General features: G+C 47.1%; 2 protein-coding genes across 9 annotated transcripts in view; both read right to left on the bottom strand.

The window, feature by feature from the left end:
* NFATC3 (nuclear factor of activated T cells 3) overlaps window positions 1-3,281 on the bottom strand; it is a 115,496-nt gene extending 112,215 nt beyond the window's left edge. For 2 of the 3 annotated variants that reach the window (XM_007517706.3, XM_007517707.3), the window contains exon 1: window positions 2,746-3,280. In XM_007517706.3, the coding sequence (XP_007517768.1) occupies window positions 2,746-2,848 (103 nt within the window). In that variant the 5' untranslated portion in view covers window positions 2,849-3,280. Of the gene's footprint in view, window positions 1-2,745 lie in introns of all 3 variants that reach the window. The other variant, XM_060185259.1, reaches the window with a different exon arrangement.
* Window positions 3,282-10,765: 7,484 nt separating this feature from the next.
* The window catches only part of DUS2 (dihydrouridine synthase 2), a 56,916-nt gene continuing 41,988 nt past the window's right edge, over window positions 10,766-25,693 (bottom strand). For all 6 annotated transcript variants that reach the window (XM_060185244.1, XM_007517708.3, XM_060185243.1 and 3 more), the window contains 7 exons: window positions 22,079-22,165; window positions 20,265-20,433; window positions 17,663-17,784; window positions 15,454-15,603; window positions 14,496-14,583; window positions 12,435-12,508; window positions 10,766-11,669 (listed from right to left, as the gene is read on the bottom strand). In XM_060185244.1, the coding sequence (XP_060041227.1) occupies window positions 11,435-11,669; window positions 12,435-12,508; window positions 14,496-14,583; window positions 15,454-15,603; window positions 17,663-17,784; window positions 20,265-20,433; window positions 22,079-22,165 (925 nt within the window). In that variant the 3' untranslated portion in view covers window positions 10,766-11,434. The remainder of the gene's footprint in view (window positions 11,670-12,434; window positions 12,509-14,495; window positions 14,584-15,453; window positions 15,604-17,662; window positions 17,785-20,264; window positions 20,434-22,078; window positions 22,166-25,693) is intronic.

Consider the following 25,693-nt stretch of genomic DNA (forward strand, 5'->3'; position numbering starts at 1 on the left):
AAGCACAAGGACCGGCATAAGGATCCCGGTTTGAACCCCGGCTCCCCACCTGCAGGGGAGTCGCTTCACAGGCGGTGAAGCAGGTCTGCAGGTGTCTATCTTTCTCTCCTCCTCTCTGTCTTCCCCTCCTCTCTCCATTTCTCTCTGTCCTATCCAACAACTACAACAATAATAACTACAACAATAAAACAACAAGGGCAACAAAAGGGAATAAATAAATAAAATAAATATTTAAAAAAAAAAAGAAGTGATATCTGGCTCTTTCTCCTTGTTTCTCAATAAATAAATAAAATATTTTAAAAAATCAAAACAAAGGTTACATATTGTATGATTCCACTTATAAGGAATATCCAAGATACGTCAATCCTAAGGGACAAATTCCAGAGTAGGGACTGGATTGCCAGGGATTGGCAAGAAGTAAAGCAGAATGAGAAGCAACTGCCTAATAGGATTAGGGGTTTCCCTTCCTGGCGAAGAAAATGTTCTGGAATAAAATAGTAGTATTTGCATAACACTGTGAATATACTAAATGCCACTGAATCACTCACATAAAAATGGTTTATGTTGTGTATCTCACCTTAAAAAAAAAAATCTAAAAATTTAGCTCCTGTGGCTGGGGAGGTGGTTCAGCAGGTACAAAACATTTTCTGCATGTGTAAGGTCCTACTCAGATCCTAGTATCACATATGACAGAGCTCTGCTCTGGTGTCTCTTCTATAAATAAATAAATAAAATATAAGCATACCTTTAAAAATAAAAGCCAGGAAAATAGCTCAACTGGGAGAGCTTAGGGTTTGCATGCCTGAGGCTCCCAGTTCTTCTCCCAATAATATTTGGGCAAATGCACATTGACAACATAGTGTGACTTCTATTTCCACTCTTCTCTCTCTCATGTGAAATTCTCTATCAAATATGAAACAAAATTTTTAAAAAATAACTTTAAAATCAATCACCATGAAATCTTAATACAGTTTTTCTTTTACCAAAGCACTGCTCAGCTCTGGTTTATAGTGTGTTGGGGACCAATCCTAGAGTTATCAGAGCCTCAGAATAAGTTTTTTGTAAAACCAATATATTATCTCCCCTGTCCAATACAGTATTTTAAAGTGAGGCTTTTGTCACAAATAAAACTATTCATGTTCTGGAAATCTCTAGACCCATTTTAATGTCACTTTTCCTTGTTTTTATGGGGTAAAGTTAACTTTTAAAAGCTGTTTTCCTAGCTTTTAAAAGTTGTCCAAGATTTTAGATGTATATGCAATTTGTACTTAAATGGTACTTTTATTGTTCGTACATCCAGTTGGCACCTTTATCGACTATGTGAAGTATATAATATACTCTAATAAAGTGTTCATCGCCTTTAATAAAGCTCACTGTTTATACATCTTTACATACTGATTCAGGAGAGTCGTATTTTGGTAAATCCCAATAATCTAAGTATACTTTACTGCTCCCGCTCCACAAATACTACTTGCCCTGTTTGCACCTGGATTATAACATGAACCGCTATTCAGTCTGCCTAACAGCATAGTTATTTGGATTATGTGTAATTCTTCCCTCTACCCTCCTCTCCCAATTTCCCTGAGTGGGCCACCGTTCTTTTTACACTCATAACACCACCACAAAATACCCAGGAAGACCCTCAACATAACAGATACTCAAATGATGTCTCTGTTAGTGAAATAAATGCGGCCAACAAATACCTATTGTAAACTATCTGCTGTGCTGAAAAAGACATCTCACGTGTAATGACTAAAGGACTGATAAGACAAATGCCCAGGGACCGCTTATGCCTCACATTCAGAGGTCTTCCGATGCAACCGTACAGAAGTCTGTTGCACATCGAATACGAGCATCAATATAAACAAGTACTACACCTACAGAAATGTTTTTTAAATAATGAGAGGCCGATCTTATCCATCACTTTTCTGAAGTTCATCTGCATTTGTAATAGGGAAAATGAACTTAATGAGCCACAGTATTCCAAACCAGGTCACAGGAGGGCTCTAAGTCCCCAGCCGCTGTTTCTATTTCCTGATTGGCCTGACCTCCAGCATTATGGTGCTCAGCCTTCAGTTCACGATCTCCTTTAGAACATCTTCCAAGATGAGCTTCTTCTTAGAATAAAAACTGACTTCTAGAACTTTCTAGAGGAATAAATAAGGGGTGGGGGAAGCGCCCGCTTTTCTTTTCTTTTTTTCAACGCTCCTGAAGCAAATTACTCAAGCAACCCGGGTTTCAGAGGAGGCCTGTTAACAAGTTACCCATCGAAGTAAATGTGGGCCACTAACTTGCACAAGTGGAAGTGAACACGGAACAGACATGTGCAGAATTTGAGAGATCCAATGCTTCCAAAGAATGCGCCTCTTTCAAATAAAGTGGGGTTCTTTTTTTGTTTCTTTTTTTAAAACAACAACTACTACAACCCGGCATGGAGGACACGCCAAGTGTGATCAGACTTCACGGGGAGGGTCAGCGTTTCCTCCGAGCGTCCCGGCGAAGCAGCGACTGTCGGCCGCCACTTGGGCAGCGGCCCCGACCCCGACCCCGGCCTGGGGGGTCGAGTCTCCCCACTGATTTGCTCCCACACGAGCCTGCGGCCACTTCCCGTCACCGCGACCCGCACGCCTCCCCCGCGACTTCCATCCGCTCACAACACGCTCGGCGTCAGCGCGCCCGGGACGGGCAGGGAGCCCGCGAGGGGCCGAGCTCCAGCTAGCGGGTCCCGCCTGGCCCTACACCCACCTGCAGGCCGCGAGCCCGGGGGCGGCGGCGCCGGGACCCCGTCCTCGCCGAAGACGAGTTTGAAGTCGAGCTCGTCGTGGGCACCACAGTTTGCAGTAGTCATCGGCGTGGCCCAGGTTGCGGAGGCTGCTCCTCGGGCGGCGGCGGCGGCGGCGGCGGCGGCGGTGCTGTAGGCGGCGGCGGGGGCGGCGGTCGAGGCGGCGGCGGCGGCGGCGGCGGCTCCTCAGCGCCGCTTCATGCCGGGCCGCGCCAGACCGGAGCTCGCTGCTTTGGGGCAAACTTTCCGGACGGGGACCGCGACGCCGAAGAGTTGCGTTCCGAGCTCAAGAACTGGTCGCGCGCCGAGTCGCACCTGGAGTCGCAGTCACTGCCAGCCTGCTAGTTCCAAAACTGCCACGGTAGCCCTTAGATACTGCTGCCCGCCCCCCAACTACTGCTGCCGCCGCTGCCGCCACCGCCGCCCGCGCGCTCCCGCGCCGAGCCACACACCCGGCCCCGCCCCCTGCCGCGCGCCCGCCTGACCCGGCCGCCCATAGGCCGCGGTGGGCTAGCCCAACGGCCCCGCCCCTTCTCCGTCTTACCGCGTGACTCCCCTTTCCGGAGGCGGAAGTCACGTGGTCATGGAGCGCTGTCTAGCCCCGCTACTTCTTGGGACTTGTAGTTTAGTCTCTACTCTGACTCAATTGCTTCAAAGTCAGGTCCCGGCACCGGAATGTGAGACTGGTAGCTTGCTAACGGAGTCCGAAACCCACCACCAGCCAGTCACCTCTTTCTTACTAGTCAGAGTTCATGTCAAGGAAGTTGCGCGAAAGCTCTGATTATTTGGGGTTCGGTGACTTGCAGTTATGCTGCGTCCTTACTGCTGGGTTGGGGGGAGAAAGTGTCAAGGTTACTTCAACACCACTGACATCCTCATCGCAACTCACTCCCACCGTAATGGCTGGGTCACCAGAAGGCTTGGTCTGGAGCAAGGTTCCTGTTACGTCGGACAAAGCTGATGACAACTGAACAATGTCTCTTGAAAACCTGGTTTCAGCTCGCCTTCACTACAAGCCCACCCCTGCGGGGCGGGGTGAGCGCAGGGGCGGGGTGAGCATTTCAGTGGCAGCTCCTTTGTCTACCCCCAAGAGGGGGCCCAGCAGCTGCTCCCTCAAGGACAGCTGGTGCATTCGAGGCCTCTGTAAGCCCTACAAGCAAGGTCTCCTCTATTGGAATTCACACAACCTGAGCAGGAAAGCCCATGATGAACTAGCCCCACTCAATGCCTCTGTGACCTCTACAAATTCAGGAAAATGGGAGGGATCTTGCTGCCTAAAGCAAATAGCTGGCAATAGGGAGAAAGTGACACTATCATCTTTAGAACCATTTTTGCTTCAGGCCCCTTCCTGACTAGCCTATCTTCCCATGAGACTACACTAGACGCTTTACCCCGAGGCCCATGGTGGAGGCCTTGCCTGGGGACGCTGAGCCTAGTTTGTTTACTTAGGGTTCCTCCAAGGCTCAAGGTGGACTGGGAGCAGGTAGAGGCAGTAGTGACAGAATCTCCTAGCCCAAGGTCCCACAGGGGCATAGCATCCTTAGAAACAAGCGTTGCTAGAGGAACCCAGAGCAGTTATGTCTCGGAGACTTGGGTGCAGGTGCAATGTCCTAGTTACCACACAACCCACACAAAAAGCCCCTGGGAGAAGAGTGCAAGAAAGAACTACTTGAAAGGGCTCTCACTTATAGACTAATACCTGAACTAACAGGAAATCATAGGAAGAAGCCATGTAGGCCTTGGATTAACAGAAAAAGTGTTTAAAGAAGGTGAAATGTTCATCTTAGAGGTCAGAAAACTTTTTCTGCCCATGTTCAGTACCCATACTTGTGGGAGACATGGAGACAGAAATAAATTAGTCTTCCTTCAGAAATGGACAAGGTTGTTGGTAATCACTGTGCAAAGATCATGACTGTGCCAGTTCAGAAAAGGCTTGTAATTCCTCGTGGCAGCAGGATCTCCACTGGACCAGAGAACTGGTCAGATAGACTACAGAAATGGAAATATAGGAGATTGTTACAGGCAAAGACCAAAAAGGTATAAATAGAAGCAGAAGATAGGGAGCCCAGCAGTACAGCAGCGGGTTAAGCTCACATGGTGGGAAGTGCAATGACCCGCATTAAGGATCGGGGCTCCCACCTGAAGGAAGGTCACTTCATAAGCAGTGAAGCAGGTCTGTAGGTGTCTATCTTAATCTCCCCCACCTTCCCCTCCTCTCTTGATTTCTCTCTGTCCTATCCAACAACGGCAGCGATAACAACAATGATAATAGTAACAACAAAGGGGGAAAAATAGCCTCCAGGAGCAGTGGATTCCCTGGAGGCAAAAAAAAAAAAAAAACCCAGAAGATAACAAATATCAAGGAGAGGAAGCAAATGATGTTCAGTGGGTAGAATATCTTCCCAATATCTCCAGCTTTGAGAATATGAGTGTAGAATTTAAAAGCCCAGGGGTCCAGCGGTGGTGCAGCAGGTTAAGCACACGTGGCACAAAGTGCAAGGACCAGCCTAAGGATCCTGATTCCAGTCCCCCGGCTCCCCACCTGCAGGGGAGTCGCTTCACAGGCGGTGAAACAGGTCTGCAGGAGTCTGTCTTTCTCTCTTCCTCTCTGTCTTCCCCTCCTCTCTCCATTTCTCTCTGTCCTATCCAACAACCAACGATGTCAAGGACAACAGTAATAACCACAACAAGGCTACAATAACAAGGGCAACAAAAAACAAAAGGGGAAAAATGGCCTCCAGGAGCAGTGGATTCATGGTGCAGGCACTGAGCCCCAGCAATAACCTTGGAGGAAACAAAAAAAAAGTATTTAAAAGCCCAAATGCCTCAATATGCAGCTTTCTGCCTCAGGCAGTTAGCTACCCCATCAATTAGTAATTTAAGAAAATAATCTGCTATATTAAAAGGCCTCAGAACTTTGAACAGTTTACCTCCCTTCCCCTATATATTATAAAACAACTTCAGGATGTATCCCCCTGGTTCACCCCTACACATAATCTACCTCCTCCAGGTGAACTGGATGGGAAAAACAGAGCTTTTATATAGCCAGACATGACTATCTGCCAGACATGACTTTACTGGAACTAGCTCTGAGCTCATCAGTCAAAGCAGGAAAAAGCAAGAGGGAAACCTAGAGTCTGCCATGAACATAGAAACTATAGATAGCATGAAAAAAATTACTATTTTAAATTACTAAATTTAAATTAGTAATTTAATTTAAATTACTAAATTTCTATGAACATAGAAACTATAGATAGCATGAAAAAATTATCCATTCATCAAATGCACAGTAATGTCTCTATTCCCAGCCACTGTGCATCTGGAGAACACTTAGAAGGGGCAGCGCTTAAGAATGGTTTCTTTCTTTTTTAAAGATTTATGAAGAAGACAGGAGAGAGAGGGAGAGATATTGAGATTGAGGATGAGAACCAGACATCACTCTGGTACATGTGCTGCTAGGGATTGAACTCTAATGCTTGAGAGTTCAATGCTTTATCCACTGCAACACCTCCCAGACTACCAAGGTTTCTGTTCTGAAGAAAACAAAAGAACCCTTTCCTGGAGTGATGACTAGGGCAAGGGTGGGTACCAACTGCAGGAAAAATATCACCACCTTTGTAAGAAAGGCAGCAATAGATGGGTACATACTCTGCAAGTTCTGAGCATACACAAGCACTAAACTAGAGCCAGACCTCCTCCACGAGCTTCCCCTCAGGCCAACTCCTAAGTGCGTGTGGAGAGAGACAGAGAGACAGAGAGAAAATATGAGAAGAAACCTGCAGCACTGCTTCATCACTTGTCAAGTTTTCCCCTGCAAGTGAGGACCGGAGCCTCAAAGTAGGGTCCTTGTACATTGTAACATGTACACTCAGCCAGGTATGCCACCACTAGAAATCTCCAAAGCTTAGATGGCAAGGTTATCTGACCTACCTCCAGCCTTCTAGGGTCCTGTGACACCAGGAAGCCCCGAGACCCATTGCAGAAGATAGGAACCAGAGGGTTGGGCTGATAGGGCCAAGTAGGTCACTGGATACAAACCCTTTCTTCCACCTGTGTGGACACCAGCCAGGCCTGAGATTTAGGGAAAACTACCACTTTCATCAGATGACATAAGCTTTACCCTGAGCAAGTATTCACTTGTTGAAGGCTCTCCTATGCCTTCTGAGTTATGGGATGGTAAAGACTCTACAGCAAAACCCCCCCCCCCAATTATACATTAATGAAAACTGATGTCATGGAATAAAGTCAAGAGTTCAAAAAAGTTCTTTTCCATGCCACAACACTGCATCCCAACAAGCTCTTTTTTTTTTTATTCTTCTTGTGTGCCTGTTCCCTACCCCCCCCACACACACACACATACACTACAGCTGGTCATAGGAGACACAAGGACTGCCCTTGAGCAGCTCCCAATCTGGGCGGAGGTGATAAAGTCAGCCAACTACCAATGAAGAAAGTCAGTTGCTGAAGTCAGCACAGGGCACTGAGAAGACAGAATCAGCACTTTGTCTTCAAATACTAGGCTGAGGAGTTTGGACTTAATCCAGAGGGCAGTGAAGATCATGGAAGAGTTCTGAGCAGGAGCGACACCTGGAAGGAGCTAAGAGTTCAGGGCCACAGGGCTAAGAGATTCCATAACCATTTCTGAATGAAGCCAACTTCTTGCTATGGCCTTCAGATGAACTGCCACCCTCTCCAGCTTATTCTTCCCACTGTGCTCATTTCAAAATTACCTGTACCTAAAATGTGATGCATTAAAAGGAATTCCTTGACCAAGGTGGCCAGATTAGATGTATAAAAATTCAACGAAGGCAACAAAAGGGGGGAGGGGAACAGCCTCCAGGAGCAGTCATGTGGTGCAGGCACTGAGTCCCAGCACTAACCATGGAGGCAAAAAAAAAAAGAAAAAAAGATGTATTGTCACCTCCAGCCCAGATTGGCCATAGTTTAAGGTGGGCATGATAAGAGCCATGGGCAGGACTTTTGATTTGATGGTGCCTTTCAGTAGATTTCCAGGTGTTAGGCAGGTCACACTGAAAGCAGAGCAGCTATTAGCCCAGATGTTCTTTTTTAAAAAATATTTATTTATTCCCTTGTTTTATTGTTGTAGTTATTATTGTTGCTATTGATGTCATTGTTATTGGATAGGACAGAGAGAAATGGAGGAGGGGAAGACAGAGGGGGAAAGATAGACTCCTGCAGACCTGCTTCACCACTTTTGAAGCAACTCCATTGGAGGTGGGAAACCAGGGGCTAGAATTGAGATCCTTACGTCATCCTTGGGTTTTGTACCATGTGTGCTTAACCCGCTGCGCTAACACCTGACTCCCAGCCCAGATGTTCTAAACAGATGAACATTATTTGAGAAAAGAATATTTGACCATGATCTTTGCAGACATCCTCAGTCATGGAACACACACTATCACCCTCCCCTCCTGTTACTGTGTGAGTGGCACTCTCCCCCATGCTTTCCCTGGGCTCTTACAGTCTACTCCCAGTCCAGTCTCTGGCTTAGCAGAAACTCTCTGTTTCTACTTCGCCAGAGCCCAGAAGGCAGCCTGCCAGAGAAGGGAAACCACACCAGTGGGAGGGGAGACCTCAGGACAGGGCCCAACCCACTAGGGAAGGAGATTTTGAGACTCTGTGCTTAGCCCCATAGACTTTTCCCACAAGTTTTTGTTTTTGCCTTGGGTCGCTGGGGCTTGGTGGGGACACTATGAATCCACTGCTCCTAGTGAGCAGCCCCCCCCCCATCATTTTATTCAACAGGACAGAGAAATAGAGAGAAGAGAAAGAGAGGGAGAGACACCTGCTTCACTGCTAATGAAGAGTCCTTGCTGCAGGGGGGGAAGTGGGGGCTCAAACACATACAGGTCCTTACACTTAATACTATGTGTGCTTAACCAGGTATGCCATGGCCCAGCCCCTTCTCCCCTAAGTTTTGACTGTCCCAGGGTACCTGGGAAACCCAAGGACCTATCTTCTCTATTCCACTGGAGTATAAGGAAAAGAATAAGGGGATGCTTTTTTTTTTTAATGGGTGAGATAGAATGAAGCGCTGCTCTACCATCCATGGAGGTTGGTTGGTTGGTTTCTTATCAGAGGACTGCTCAGCTCTGGATTATGGCAATATGGGGAATTGAATTTTGGAATCTTAGACAAGAAGAAAAGTTTTTTGCATAACTATTATGCTATCTCCTCCACCTTCCATAGAGTTCTACTCATTTTGTTGTTTTCTCGTGGTACCTGGAGTCAATCCCAGGGCGCACAAATATAAAACAGGTATGCTGCTGCTGAACCTCCTCCCAGGCCCCTAACGGGACATTTTGGGTAAAATGGTTTTGAGAAACATGTCATGGCTGTAGTTCACTGTCAGAGATTGGACCAAGTCTCAGTCTCTTTCCCTTGTGTGTGTGTGTGTGTGTGTGTGTGTGGCAGGGAGTGGGGTGGGATGGGGTCCCTTCCATGGAAATATTGGGATAAGAAGCTAACAGTCTCAGCCTGGAGCGACCCCATTTACCACACAGTGGCTCACCCAAGGGCCAGCCCATTTATGCTTCCACCAGCCTCACTCAGAGAATAGCTGCTCCCACTCTCTGAAGAGCATCTTTGGGTACAAAGAGGACTAGGAGTTGCCTAAAGTCAGGGAGCAATGGGCTCTAGGAGGCCACTGACAGTGGGGATTCTTAGCTGCATACATAAGGGAAAGTGTGGGTACAGGCAGGGGCAGCTCTGGGTATGAGACAGATCTCACATCCTCAAGCCTTGACCTGGGCCTGGATTCAGGCTGACAAGGTCAGAAGCTGCTGGAAGACACAGAGGCCTGACCCTGGGTAGACAGGAGGAACTTTGCTTTGGCCCACAGGGGAATCCCCCCTCCCCACAGAGCTTAGAAAGGGGAGGAGGAGTAGCATGTTTACAGCAGAGGAAGCGGGGGTGGTGGTGTAGGGCAGGGACCTTTGGTCAGAATGCCCCTCCCAGTAAGCGGGGGGAGGCCCCATGAGATGTGGTAGCCTGTGGTAGCCGTTTGTTTGCTTCTCACTGCCAGGAGGAAATTAAAGAGAATCTGCCACTTCCTTCCGGCACAAACGGGATGGTGGGGGAGGTGGGGTAGTGGTGTGTGTGGGCAGGCAATTTCAAGGGCCCCAAATTGCTGTCATCAGCAGCCTCCAGTATCAAGTACCTCCTAGGGTCTGAGTTCCAGCTAGTGGGGACTAAGACCCAGGACACGCCCCAAACACACACCTGTCTGAGCTGGTCCCTTACTGAGACATCATGATGCCCAAATCACTATCCTCCCCCACACACCCTAGTTCCTTATCACTGCTCATCAAGAAAGTCTGTTTCAACAATTTGTTTGGCTTTGTATCTTAACTCTCTTTTCAGCCACCAGGTTCCAGATGCCATCAGGATGCTGGCCAGGCTTCCCTGGATTGAAGACCCCACCAATGTGTCCTGGAGCTCAGCTTCCCCAGAGACTCACCCTTCTAGGGAAAGAGAGAGGCAGACTGGGAGTATGGACCGACCAGTCAACACCCATGTTCGGTGGGAAAGCAATTACAGAAGCCAGACCTCCCACCATCTGCAACCCACAACGACCCTAGGTCCATGCTCCCAGAGGGATAGAGAATGGGAAAGCTATTGGGGAGGGGAGGGGATATGGAGATTGGGTGGCGGGAATTGTGCGGAGCTGTACCCCCCATCCTATGATTTTGTCAATGTCTCCTTTCTTAAATAAGTTAATTCATTAAAAAAAAAAAGTCTGTTGATGGGCAGTGTCTTAGATTTACATCAGTAGAATGGACTTCTGGAGGCTTCCTGTCAGACCATGTCATCCTCCACCTCCTGCAGGTCCATAAAGATGGATAAAGGATATGATTTAGGAAGTTCCAGCTCTAAATATAAGGGTCTAGGGGGAGTAGATGAATTATGATGCCAGGAAGAGTCTGTATGAAGATGCCCAAGGTTGAAGTAAGCTGTCATGAGTTAGGGTGGAAAGGGTGACTTTATTGCACTGTACCAATGCCAGGTTGGGGTAATGGCACCTTAAAAAAAAAAAAAAGCTCTTCTTGTTTCAAAGACGACACTGAGGTCGCTGGTATGTGGTCCTACTACCCTATCCTACCCTACCCTACAAGGAGCACACCTTAGGCACTCTGTGATTTCCAGATGGATGCCCCAGGCCAGGATCCCTTAATTTTTGTTAGGATGGTAAAATGTCCAATGGCATCTGATGCATGCTTTGTACCCACAGGCCAACTCCATGCAAGGGGTGATCAGGGAAGAGCAGTGGTCACCAGCCTTCTTTTTTTTGCCTCCAGGGTTATTGCTGGGCCTCGGTGCCTGCAACACGAATCCACTGCTCCTGGAGACCATTTTGCCCCCTTTGTTGACCTTGTTGTTTTATCATTGTTGTGATTATTATTATTGTTGTCGTTGTTGCTGTCATTGAATAGGACAGAGAGAAATGGAGAAAGGAGGGGAAGACAGAGAGGGGCAGAGAAAGAGAGACACCTGCAGACAGACCTGCTTCACCGCCTGTGAAGCGACTCCCCTGCAGGTGGGGAGCTGGGGGCTCAAATCAGGATCCTTAGGGTGGTCCTTGCGCTTTGCGCCACGTGTGCTTAACCCTCTGCGCTACCACCCGACTCCCAGTCACCAGCCTTCTGAGGGGTTCTCATTGCCATTTCTCAGGCCTACAAAGGGCTTCTTGCACAACTCTCCAGGTATGGTTGGCTCATCTCTGGGGGTCCCAGAGTCTTGGTCAAGAGTCTCCCGTTTGCGCTTGTGCAAGGAGGGGTACTCCTCACCCAGCTGACCCTCAGGGAGGCCCTGGCTCCGTAGACAGACGATGGCTGCAGCCTGCTCCGCCAGTTTCTTGGACTTCTCCCTGGACAGACAGGGCATGAACCAATGAGGAGATAGGCAGGCAGGTCAGTTGTAAGGTGAAGGGCTGAAGAAGCCTGACTCTGTACACATTTGCTAGAGATTCTGATAACACTGAGAAGAGGCCATTATCAAGGATTTCACTGCCCTAGGACACCCCCACCCTCCTTGGTCAATACTGAGTTCTGGACCCCCATCCTAAGTTTCATACCCACTGATAAGGAAACTCACCAGGGGGCCAGGTGGTGGTACACCTGGTTAAGTGCACACATCGCAGTGTACAAGGAACCAGGTTCAAGCCCCTGGTTGCCACCTACAGGAAGGAAGCTTGACAAGTGGTGAAGCAGTGCTGCAAGTGTCTCTCTACCTCTCTCTCTCTTTCCTCTCAATTTCTTTCTTCTGTTTTTTTGCCTCCAGGGTTATCACTGGGGCTTGGTGCCTGTACTATGAATCCACTGCTCCTGGCAGCCATTTTCTCTATTTTATTTGATAGGACAGAGAGAAATTGAGAGGAGGAGGAAACAGAGGAGAGAGAAAGACAAACACCTACAGACCTGCTTTGCTGCTTGTGAAGTGCCCCCCGCCCACTCCCCACCCACCCCCGTAGGGAGCCAGGAGCTTGAATCCAGATCCTTGCGCCGGTCCTTGTGCTTAGTACTACACGCACTTAACTGGGTGCACCACTGCTTGGCCCCCCTACCCTCTCAATTTCTCTCTGTCTCTATCCTAAGTAAACAAAGTAAAATAAATAAAAATAAAGGAAACTCACCATAGAGTGGACTGGTACTTCTGTTCAGCAACAGTGACAACAGAGCAGAAGAGGCGATCCAGGGGACGTTGAGTCTGGTTCAGAAAAAGAAAAAGAGGGACCAGGCAGTGGTGCACCTAGTTAAATGCACACATTACAGTGCGCAGGGACCTTGGTTCAAGCTCCTGGTCCCCACCTGTAGGGGGAAAGCTTCACAAGTAGTGAAGTAGGGCTGCAGGTCTCTCCCTCTCCCCCACTTTCCATCTCCCCCTCCCTTCACAATATTTTTAAAAAATTATTTATTTATTTATTCATGAGAAAGATAGGCTGAGAGAGAGAGAAAGAACCAGACATCACTCTGGTACATGTGCTGCCAGGGATTGAACTCAAGACCTCATGGTTGAGAATCCAGTGCTTTATCCACTGCGCCACCTCCTGGACCATCCCTTCACAATTTCTATCTAATAAATAAAATTGTAAAAAAAAAAAAAAATGAATTTTTTAAAGAAAGGGGAGGGGAATCAAGGATGGCTGCAGGAGAATAAGAAGAATCACCTGCTAGGGTGAAACTGAAGATAGAGGGAACTACTTCTTGCCTAAGTCAAATGAAGGTTCCCTGGATTACACATTCCTCCCTAGCAGAAGTGCCTGGTGCGCTTTCCAGAGAAGGACAGATACATAGACAATGACATCTCAGCGTGTCCTGACAAAGGTCACCTTGGCACTTAGCTGTGAGCGACTGTGGAGGAGCCTCCTAGTGACATCTGGAGGGGTTAGGTCCCTCACTCCCTGCAAATAAATAGTTCACCAGATGGCAAAAGAGTGATAGGAGGCAAGGACTGAGCAAAGAAGGTACATGTGGCAGAGAAGCCAGCTTATATGGCTGGACAGAAAGTTGAGTGGATGAGACGAGACCAGGATCAGAAGGGCATCGGGAGGGGGTGGGGGGATGACCTTCTTGCCCCATGTTCTGTACTGAGGATTGGGGCTTGATCCCAAAGGCACTGGGGAGCTGATGAGGACTGCAGCAGAAAACAACACATTGGTTTTGGAAAGTCACTACAACAGAGAGGGAGGCAAGGTCCTAAAGATAAAAGGTTGGAGGGAATTCAGGCGGTAGTGAGACAGGTTAAGTGCAAGTGGCGTGAAGTGCAAGAACCAGCGTAAGGATCCCGGTTCAAACCCCTGGCTCCCCACCTGCAGGGGAGTCACTTCACAGGCAGTGAAGCAGGTCTGCAGGTGTCTATCCTTCTCTCCCCCTCTCTGTCTTCCCCTCCTATTTCCATTTCTCTCTGTCCTAACAATGATAACATCAATAACAACAATAACTACAACAATAAAAAATAAGGGCAATAAAAGGGAAAATAAATTAATTTAAAAAATTTTAAAAAAAAGATAAGAGCTTGGAGGTCAGAGGCCAGTCCAGAAGAGACAGAGCAGTCTAGCCAAGTCACTGCCACAGGAGGAAAGGAGACAAAGCAACAGTTTCTCAATATTTCCTTCTAGGAGTTTCATGTAGGTATTCTATTTGGCTGAAACTTGATGCCAAAATATGCCTATCTTTTAAATTTGTGTATCTTTCCTAAGTCAGTTGGTCCCTCCTAAAGTTTCTCTCTCCCTCTCTCTCAAATTAATTTATTATTGGATAGAGACAGAAATTTAGAGGGATGGGGGGGGTGGGGATTGAAAGGGAGACAGACAAAGCCCTGAGTAACCACTAATGAAGCTTTCCTTCTGCAAGTGGGGACCAGGAGCTTGAACCTGGGTCCTTGCACACTTTAACATGTGCACTTAACTAGCTGTGCTACTGCCTGGCCCCCGAGAAGTCTTCTCCCCTGAAGCAACATCACTGGCAGGAACTAACCCATGCAGTCCCTTAACTTCAGTACCTAGCTCAATTTTATGAAAGAAGTCAGAATCGACAAGTCTATTAATAGCAAATGGGCCAGATATAAGCAACTTCTATATGCCCAGTGAGAGCCATGTAGGTTCTAATTTATGGTTCAAGTTATGGGTGTGCTGGGGAGTCAAGGCACCAACTATGAGAGCTAGATACAGAGCATGCCATAGCTAGGAACTCACCGTTTCATACACAGGTTGGGCCAGCTTCTCCCTCCTGCACCACTCCAGCAAGTACATCTTAGGGGTGATCTGGGGGGAATAAGCTCTCCTAGAGAAAAGAAGAAGCAGTCAGGACCCACCTACCATCACAACTCTAGCCAGCATCTGATAGGAATTACAGAAGCTGAGGCATCTGACAGTGCTGCTGTTGGCTTCTGTATCTATTTCCCTGGGCTCCTGTTTCTATTCCATCAGCAGCATAGGGCCTGTCCTGCCTAAAGGGAGGGTCTTCATATGAAATAAGGAAGTGAATTCCAGGCACTCTGAGGTCCACTTTGGAAAAACATGTCTTCAGCCAACAAGAAAAGTCCAGTGTCAAGATCAGGAGGAATTAAGAATGCAGATAGCCATACAATGCTCTCAGGGATTTAGCTCAGTGCCTACACTGATTATGTTTGCCACAGGTCCGAATGATCTGATGCTGTCTGGTTTCAGAGTTGCTGTGTGACAGAGTGGGAAGGATTATTGTCCAGCTTCCCACCAGGAGTTCTCCCAGCACATGACTATCCAATAGTTACACTCATACCCCTTTAGTTAGATCCTACCTAGTCTGAGAAAAACTCAGACCCCAGAAAGCAAAGGGTAAGGATGAGGGCTCTATTCAAAGTTGAGTCATGGTTTGAGGCTACTTCTGCCTAAAGGAGGTGCCATAGGGGTGATGAGGGGCAGTGGGGGTAGGCAGAAGTTGCACAGCTCAATGAAGGCTAGGATACTGCTGCTGCTAAAGAATTCTTTTCTTTCTTTAATTCTCAGCTCTGGTTTATGGTGGTGTGGGGGACTGAACCTAGAACTTCAGGCATGAGAGTCTGTTTGCATAACTATTATGCTATTCCCCCACCCACTAGTGGGGAATTCTTTTAGTCAGCTAGTTCTTCAGGGCCAGGGGAAAAATACAGACTTTCAGGAACAGGAAACCTACCGGTCAAACTTGACAGCCATTTTAATGATACCAGAGGTGTCTTCAGCTGACTCGCCTGGTTCCTCTGGGTTCCTGGCTAGGAGCTCAGCTCGCCGGGCATCAAGTTCTCGTGTGGTCTCCTCATAGAAGGAACCAAGGCCAAAGGCCTCACTATAGAAGGATGAACAGAGCAGAACAAGCCCCTCAGTGAGCCAACACCCAGAAACTACTGCAGGTGCCCTGACCACACCACTGAGAAATGCCCTCTTTAACCAAAACACCTCCAGAGTTTGGCTACCAGAAAGTGCCTCCTACCCACACCTGGAAAGCGGTAAAGGTTACCTTTGCCATCTGATTCCACCCTCTCTCCTAAGGAAAACACACAGGTAGGTGACCTACTTTAATTACCTGGGAAATGCATCACTTCATTCTCATAAGGGCCAATGGAAGGAAAAGATGAAGGTCTGACCACTGAGGTGGTTCCCCACTTATCACCCCAACCACAAACAGTTAATTTAAGTCTAGCCTAAATTGAGGTGCCACCCAGAGCTAGAGTTAGATGCTTTCTCTTGAACTCACAAGAACTAGGTCAAGCTGGATAAGCTATGTGGGGTAGAGACACCAATACCCAAGCATAGACGAGAGGGTTCTGGCAAGATTTTTCCCTTCTGGGAAAGAGAGTTGGAGAACATTCCAGATGGATGTCTGGGAGTGGGAGTTAAGAGACTTTTTGAAGCAAGGAAGACATAGATAGCTAACACAAGAGGGAAAGCACATTCAAGAAAAAGTTCTAATACAAGCACAAGTGTAAAGCTGGAGACAGATGAGTAGACAGGGGGCTGAGGGAGCAGACACTAAGCCAGCTTGTGAAGGGTCCCAGAGATCAACTGCCTGAGCCATTCCAGATCTAGAGAATTAAAAGGTCTTGTGGGGAACACTTTTTAAAAAATATTTATTTATTTATTTATTTATTCCTTTTTGGTGCCCTTGTTGATGGGGGGACATTTTACAAGCGGTGATGCAGGTCTGCAGGTATCTTTCTCTCTTTCCCTCCTCTCTCAATTTCTCTCTGTTATATTCAATAAAATAGAAAGAAAAGGGGGAAAAAAGGTCACTGGGATTAGTGGATTCATGTGCTAGCACTAAGCCCCAGTGATAATGAGGGGTGGGGGGAATTAAGGGATGACCTCTGGGACTGCAGAGTGACAGAATGTAGTTCAGAATCAGACCAGGGGTTCCATTCTATAACACCAACTTTAATCATTGGGTTGTGGTGTTAAGGCAGTAATACAGACCTAATAACAGGAAAGGCCCTTCTTCCCAGGAATTCCCAAGCTCAGCCCTCACATTCCACCATCCTGTGTGCCCTAGTTTCCAAATACCCTACTGCTGAGATCAGTTCAGGCATGGAAAGTTCTACAACTTGGGGCCAGGTGGTGGCACACCTGGTTAAGTGCTCACATAACAGTGCACAAGGACTCAGGTTCAAGCCCCTGGTCTCCACCTGCAGGGGGAAAAGCTTCACAAGTGGTGAAGCAGGGTTGCAAGTGTCTCTCTATCTCTCTCCTCTATCTCTCTCTACCCTTCTCAATTTCTCTCTCTCTATACAATAATAAATAAAGATAAATTTTTTTTTATTTATTTTTTTTTGTGAACCCCCCCCCCAACAACTAAGTGATAAATTTATTTTTTAAAAAATTAAGAGAAATTAGCTATGTGGATGTAGTAGCTCCTGACGTCAGGTTAAGGACTTGAGGAAACTGTGAATATTGATATCTTGGGCATTAGTTGTCCATTAATCATCAACAAACCAAAAAAGAAATGCACTGTAACCAAGTTTATGCCATGAGAGAGAGAGAAAAAAAAAGAAAGTTCTACAACTTTAAAAGGGTCCAAGTGGTGGTGCACCTGGTTGAGCATACAAGTAAACGTGTGAGGATCCAGGTTCAAGCCCCTGGCCTCCACCTGAAGTAGAAAATCTTCACTAGCATTGAAACAGTGCTGCAGGTGTCTCTTTCTCCCTCTCTACCTCTCCTTTCGCTCTCAACTTTTCTGTTTCTATCCAGTAAAATAAAAATGAAGCAAGTCAGTAGCACTGCCCCCCCCCCCCCCATACACACATATACATCCACCTCCAGAAGCTGCATCCATAGTACAATCAGTTTAGAGTTTAGGATCAATTCTGGGTCATGGATGGATGGACAGATGGACAAACTGTTGCTCCTCTCACCAAATTTCCTGGGAAGACTGGGCAGCATGCAGCAACCTTCCCTGGGGTGATTCCAGCTGTTCTCGCAGCATCTGGCACAAGCAGTATTTGGTATTGGTGTAGTGGTTGTCATACTGTACAGCCTGAAAGAAGAACAGGCAAGAGCCTATTTGCTGCCCAGGTAAGCAAGGGGGCCTGACCCATGTTCTTATGACAGGCAAAGGGGCCCCCAAAGGGCATATGAAATGTGTATGCATTGCTCAACAATTTGTTTGGCTTCGTATGTTAACTCTCTTTTCAGTCACCAGGTTCCAGATGCCACCAGGATGCTGACCAGACTTCCCTGTATTGAAGACCCCACCAATGTGTCCTGGAGCTCAGCTTCTCCAGAGACCCACCCTACTAGGGAAAGAGAGGGGCAGACTGGGAGTATGGACCAACCAGTCAACGCCCATGTTCAGCGGGGAAGCAATTACAGAAGCCAGACCTTCCACCTTCTGCAACCCACAACGACCCTGGGTCCATGCTCCCAGAGGGATAGAGAATGGGAAAGCTATCAGGGGAGGGGGTGGGAAATGGAGATTGGGTGGTAGGAATTGTGTGGAGGTGTACCCCTCCTACCTTATGGTTTTGTTAATTAATCCTTTCTTAAATAAAAAAAAAAAGAAAAAGAAATGTATATGCAGCCAAGAGAGAATGTCATCATAAAAAGAGTCACCTCCTTTCTGGCTGTCAAGCCTTCTAATCAGTGGTATAATGCTTAAAGGTCATGGCTGAGGTCCAAAGTCAGGAGCACACACTAGTGGACAGTGGACAACTTGACAGAGGTCCAGACATGTAGAGAACCCCTCCTGTTTCAGTCACCACAGGCTACCACAAAGGACCTGCTTTCAAGCATCCTCCAAGGCAGGGAGTGGGAAGAACAAGTCAAATCCTGGTGTGGCAGGTCCAGTCCAAGACAGGGGTTCGATTCTTCTATTCCTGAAAACCATGATGGGTTTTCCTTTCCAACATCTCAGTCTGTTTCCAGCCCCCACTTCCCCCTTGAAGAAATGATAGCTCCAGCTACCAAACATGTCTGCATATGTTACTTGTCATTTTATTTATCTAATGCAAGCATGAGGTGCAGCTGTTCTTCCAAACTGAGAAATGCAGGCTCAGGGGAGTAAGACAGACTATCCTGGGAGACCAAATAGAGCCCGCCTGGCTGGAGGCAGGACAGGAGAAAGGTAGATGAAGAGTCCTGGCCTACCCGAATTCCTCCAGCTCCTCTCCCCCTACACTCATAGCCCCACCTAGGCCTATGTTTTTAATCTCTGTGATGGTGCCATGACACCCTCAAATCAAAGCAGGGATATGTGGGTAAGTCCCAGCCTGCAGCAAAGCCTTGATTCAGCTTGTCTGGTACTGAGGCACCTGGCTGGACCAAAAACAGCCCTGTCTATGCTTGAAAGCCGCTCCCTTTCTCCGTGACAACACACCCATTTGATGAACTGCCAAGGGACAGGCTGAGCAGGAATAAGCACATCACCTTTCACCTAGTAAGCAAGCTCAGCTCTACGGAATATGTCTTTTCTACAGCAGACTGCCAACCGGCTAGAAGAGCAGGACAGCCCACCTTGGCCAAGGTAACTCCCTCACTCCTACCTACCTGTCCACAAAACACCTGAAACCAAGGAGATGAAGGTTATAGCACTGACCAAGGAAGAATCTAGGACAGGCTGCTCAGCTCTGGACACAGGCCTCCACGCCAACTAAAAGACCCAACTTACACAGTCCTAGCGAAATACACACCATAAAAGGCATGATTGTCTAGGCATTGTCAAGACCTGAAGTGCTCACAGACAATCTGAGGATCAAAGAAGCTTTCGACCTTTCCAGGCAGGTGGAAGTCCTAGCACTGGAGAGGAGGGTGGGCATCTGCCTGGGGAAGGACTGAACCTTAGCTCGGGCCCAAACTCACTGAAGAAGTAGAGAAACACACACTCTGTCTGCAGACATGCACTGTGACATAACTTCCAGGACTGTACCAAAGGGAGAGACTAGGTAGGTGGACTCAGTGAAAAAAATTCCTTTACTGGGAAATGCCCCTGGCACCAGGTTTCCAGTGAGAAGAAAATGTTCAAGTCATGCTATTCCCTAAGTCAGAGGTTAGCCATTCTGGGAATTTGCAAGGGAAGGATTTTAGAGTGATTTCTGACTAATGACCAGCTGAGAAGTCTATATGGAAACTGTCTGTCCTTAACAACAACAGCTACAGTGGCTCCTCCTGTCTGTGGATGCTTTATCACCAACACATTGGCGTGGGTGTCTTCAGTGACAGAGAGGCTATTGTCATCGTGTGTGTTGTGTGTGTGTTGTATCAGGTGTTTTGAGTCTCCAACAACATCCTGGATCTAGACATCCTTGCTCTAACCTCTACACCTAAGAAGATTAGTAGAAAGAAGTGATGGTAGGGGCATGTATCTCCCTTTACCTCACCACAGGGAGACTGAATACTACACTATAAGAACAAGTCAAGAGAAGAAAAAGGGCTGCTGCCAACGAGGGGCTCACCCCACGAACCACCTACAGGTATGTGACTGTGAGAAAGATTTGTTTCTGAAAAAGTACAGAGACATACATATTGAATGTACTTCTGCATGACTTCCTCCAGGGGCCGGAGACCCTCCTTCAGGAAGATGGATGGGTTCCACATGGCTGCTCGAGCCACCATCACTGAAGAGGCTGCTGTAATTTGTCGGAAGTCCTCTATGTCCAAGTACTCCTGGATGTGGTCGTGAGATCCTCCACTGAAAAGCAACAGGGGCATGAGAAGTACCCCTTCCTCAGATCAGCATTCTCAGAAGTAGGCAGCTCCCAGATCTGCTACTCATTAACTCTGGTGGTGACAAGGAGGAAGGAGATTGTGACACACACCGCACTATGGGGTCAGGAGCATCAGGGAACCTGATGAGTGCCTGGCACCTAGCACATTTTTCAAAGGCTTTGCCTTCTTCCCCTTCTCAGTCTAACCAGTGGCTAAAACCAATCCACATCTAAAGGCCATAGTCTGCAAGTGGATGCTTGGCGAATGGGAAAACCCCTAGGCTGGGATATCTATAGGTTCACTAACAGCTGGGACAAAACCCTCAAGAGGAACAGACACTGTGGTGACTGTGAGAGGAAGGAAAGAGGCCCAGTTTGGTTGCAATTTCCTTTCCTGTCACCCTGTGGCCAACACCCCCACCCTTTGGAAACTGTTGTCTTCATATGAAGCCAGGTGGTGGTGTCAGGCCAGAGACAGCTATTTGAGGTAGGAGGGGACCCTCAAGTGGCAGCAGCAGCAATAGGATTTAGGGCTTTGAGCAGCCCTTCCATCTCCAAGCCACCCTTACCTAGCTAAGCACATCTCTGTCAAGCTTCAGGGCTTTAGGGTGTCCCTGTTATCACCCCACAATCAGACTCTGTATCATCCCAAGACACAGGGCTCAGCTGGCTTCCAAACTGGCCCCATAGGTCAGCTCCCTAGTTGCAACAGAAAACTCTTGTTCCTAAGTCTTTGGGCGGGTCATTTCTGCCTCAACTCCATCAGGTTAGATCCTAGATGTAGCTGACCAGAATGCTTGTTTGGGCTTTCCACTGTGACTTGTCTTGTGTCCCTTTCACCACTCTGGGTGGGAATCCTCACCCTACAACCTGCACCCCAGCTCTCACATGATGTCAGCTATCTCTGGATCTGCTTCAGCTGCACTTTCTTAATCTCCCTTATCTCCTGAATACTCACCCCTTGAAGCTATCAGTCAAAATGTTCTGGCCCCTGCTTATTGCATACCTACAGCTGCCACTCACAGAGGTCAAGGGACATGAGGTGTGTTTAGCCTCATGCCAACTTCACTTTTCACCCCACCAACACTTTTTTTGTTCTTTTAAGATCACTTTTTTGTTGTTGTTTTAGATTGATTTGTCTTTATGAGACAGGAGCCAGAGCATCATTCCAGTATATGTGGTACCAGGTAACAAACCCATGATCTCACACACAAGTCTGACACTCCATCTCCTTGGCTTAAGGTCATTTTTGGAAGATAACTCACTCCATCTCTTTGTATTCTAACTAGCTGAGGTACAGTATACAAAAGTAATTGATGAGGCAGCGCACACATTATGATGCACAAGGACATGGGTTCAAGCACCTGCCCCCCACCTACAAGGGGGACACTCCACGAGCAGTGAAGCAGACCTGCGAGTATCTATATTTCTCTCTCCCTCTCTCTCTTTCTTTCCCTCCCCTCTAGGCTTATCTCTGTCTTATCAAATAAAAAAGAAGGAAGGGGAAAAATGGCCATCAGGACCTGTGGATTTGTAGTGCAGGCACTGAGCCCTAGCGATAACCCTAGTGGCAATAAAAAAAAAAGGAGAAGAAGAAATAAAAATAACTGGTGAGGATGGGATGCTTACTTGGCTATGACAGGAATGGAGAGGGCTTCAGAAATGGCTTTGATGCTCTCACAGTTGACAGGGTGTTGAGGTCGCTCCTCCCGTTTCCTTGGAGATAAAGAAAAGGGATGAGGTTGAGGACTGAGTGACAAAGGCATGTCACACTTTACAAAGAGTTACCATAGTCAAGCCCTACTATCTTCTCTACTGAATTCCAGAAGGTTATGTGGGCCTCAAGGACAGAGCTCTGTGCTGCAGGGGATGGTTCTCCTGAACACATTTATAAAGGGAAAGAGAAATATAGGTCATGCTCAGAAGAGTTCAGTTCTTGGAGATCTGTGAGTCCTTGCTGTATGGAACTGAAATGGGTATCTTGGATACCAAGGTCACACCAGCTCTCCCTGGTTCCCTCTTACCTACTGCCAGAGATGAGAAACAGTGCCCTAAGATTGTTGCCCCTACTGTCCTGGTCCTGCCTTTCCCAAGGGATTGGGAACAGCTGCCACCACTCAGACTGGCCCCTCCTATACAGCTGCCTATGCTGAGGCCAAGCTGGACAGCTGATCCTGGGGAGAAGCACCTGACACAGGGGAGGCCTGGTATTCAGGGCAGGGTCAGACCATGGCTGTTACAAGTCACGGGGGAGGGGGGAGTGTCAAGACCATATTCTGGGGCCTCTCCTTCCAAAGTCAACTACATAGAGTTCCTGACTATGAGGGGCTGAGTCTTAGCAATCCGCAGTGAGGTTAGGCCTGAGCCATGCAGGGACAGATAAGAGGTGAGTAATCACCTAGCCCTGGCCCAGATTTTATCTAAGTATGTCATCTGTTACACTTCTCAACAACAGGGTATAGGACCACCAGACTTCAGAAGACCCTACCAATCCAACCTTCACCTCCACCTCCCACATCCTCTATAGACAGTTCTAGCCCACTCTCAATGTTTTTTGTGGTAGAAAAGTCCTTCCTAAAATTCACCCAAATCTGGCTTCCACATATTTCCAGACACTGGTAAAAGGAATTAGCTTCACTAATTAACTTTTTAAAAAAGTTAAATTTTTATTTCATGTGACATAGAAAATTACACAAGTAAGAATGAAATGTAGAGATACGCCAGAGTACCACTCTGGTACATGCAGCACCAAGGATAGACCCAGGCATCTGAACTATTTCTTTCCACTGCTTTTCTTTCTTTCTTTTTTAAAAAATATTTATTACCTGTTGTTGCCCTTTTGTTGTTTTATTGCTGTAGTTATTATTATTGTTGTTATTGATGTCATCATTGTTGGATAGACAGAAAGAAATGGAGAGGACGGGAAGACAGAGAGGAAGAGAGAAAGATAAGACACCTGCAGACCTGGTTCACCGCCTGTGAAGCGACTCCCTTGCAGGTGGGGAGCCGGGGGCTTGAACCAGCATCCTTATGCAGGTCCTTGCACTTTGTGCCATGTGCGCTTAGTTCCCTCTTTCTTTTTCTTTCTTTTTTCTTTTTTTACCAGAGCACTTTTCAGCTCTGGCTTATGGTGGTGTGGGGGATTGAACCTGGGACTTTGGAGCCTCCGGCATGAGAGTCTGCTTGCATAACCATTATGCTATCTACCCTCCACCCTCCCTCTTTCTTTTTCTTTTCTTTCCTTCTTCCTTCTTTCCTCCCTCCCTCCCTTCCTTCCATCCTTCCTTTCTCTCTCTCTCTCTCTTTTTTTTTTGCCTCTAGGGATATTGATGGGGCTCAGTGCCTATACTACAAATCCACTGTTCCTGTGGCCATTTTTTCAATTTTTTTTTTTTTTGATAGGACAGAAATTGAGAGGGGAGGGGAAGGTAGAGAGGGAGAGAGGCAGAGAGACACCTCCAGACCTGCTTCATCGCTTGTGAAGTGTCCTCCCCTACAGGTAGGGAGCTAGGGACTCGAATCAGGATCCTTGCACAAGTCCTTATGTTCGTCCTATGTACATTTAACCCAGTGTGCCACCACCTAGCCCCCAGCACCTGAACTATTTCCCTGCCAAGCTTCATCTATTCAGTGAATGCTATATGGCAGATCTTGTGCCACGGTTGCATGTTCACAATCTCAAGAACAAGGATAAAAACTTTTCTTTCTTTCATTTCTTTGATAGGACAGAGAAACTGAGACAGAGGGGGAGAGAGAGGGAGATAGTCATTCTCAGCAATGCTTCACCACTTATGAAGTTTCCCCCTACAGGTAGAGACCAAAGGCTAGAATATGATTCTTGCATATGGTAACCTGTGCTGAACCAGGAGTGCCACTTCCTGGCCCCAGAGGCAGTAACAACTTCCTAAAGGAAAAATTACTTTAATTTCCAAATGAAAATAGTGCATGGAAATATTTACACTACATGGCCAGCAAGAAGAAAAACTGGGAAATGAAACCAGGCAGTCTAAACCCAAACAGACAAAGAGATAGAGTGAGCTATGTGAGCTGGGGAAATAGTGTATTGGTTACATAAATAGACTTTCATGTCAGAGGCACCAAAGGTCCTAGGTTTAATCCCTAATGCCACCAAAAGGCAGAGCTGAGCAGTACTCTGGCAAAAGAAAAGTGAGTTGTGGCCTTTCACAACCCCCCTCACACACTGGAATTAACCTATACAAGTATGCTTTACCTTTCTGTATATTGGAGTTCTGGATTCATGTCTCTGAAAATATTATAATATTTTATATTATAATATTATAGACACATGCAACAAAAAGGGGGAGCTATTACTATAAGGCCTCTGATTTCAAAAGGAATACAACTCAGAGAAGATAGGCCATCCTAGCCAACATCTGACCTGGGGCTCTGTACAGTAGTATATCCAAAGGCCAAGGAGATAGCCCACTATTCAGGATGCCTGCATTGTCATACACACTGCCCAGGTTAAAGCCCTGCTACTACATGGGAGACACTATGGCAATGGAGGAAGCTTCAGTGGTAGGGTTCCTCTCCCTCTCCTATCCATCTTAGTGAGAAATAGAGGCCTAGGGGCTGGGTGGTGGCACAGCTGTTTGAGTACACATTACAATGTGCAAGGACCAGGGTTAAAGACCCTAGTACCCACCTGAAGGGGAAAAGCTTTGAGAGTGGTGAAGCAGTGCTGCAGGTGTTTGTCTCTCTTCCTCTTAATTTCTGGTTATCTCTATGCAATAAATAAATAAATAAATAAATAAATAAATAAATAAATAAATAAAAAATAGAGGCCTGGGGGTCGGGCAGTAGTGTAGCAGGTTAAGTGCACGTGGCACAAAGCGCAAGGACCGGAGTAAGGATTCCGGTTTGAGCCCCCAGCTTCCCACTTGCAGGGGAGTCCCTTTACAGGCAGTAAAGCAGGTCTGCGGTGTCTGTCTTCCTCTCCCTCTCTCTGTTTTCCCCTCCTCTCTCCATTTCTCTCTGTCCTATCCAACAACAAATGACATCAACAACAATAATAACCACAAGGCTACAACAAGGACAACAAAAGGGGAGGGAAAAAAATAGAGGCCTAGAGCAGTGAACTTGCTCATGTGTGAGGCTTTAGTTTCACCACACAATAACAACAAAAATATACCAAAGATACAGGGAACTAATTTGACTAGGAAACAAAGGTAGCCTTTGGCAACACCTTAGTTCTCATTAGAGAGCACATTAACTACAGATATA

Source organism: Erinaceus europaeus, chromosome 2, assembly GCF_950295315.1.
Source record: "Erinaceus europaeus chromosome 2, mEriEur2.1, whole genome shotgun sequence".
Lineage (NCBI taxonomy): Eukaryota > Metazoa > Chordata > Mammalia > Eulipotyphla > Erinaceidae > Erinaceus > Erinaceus europaeus.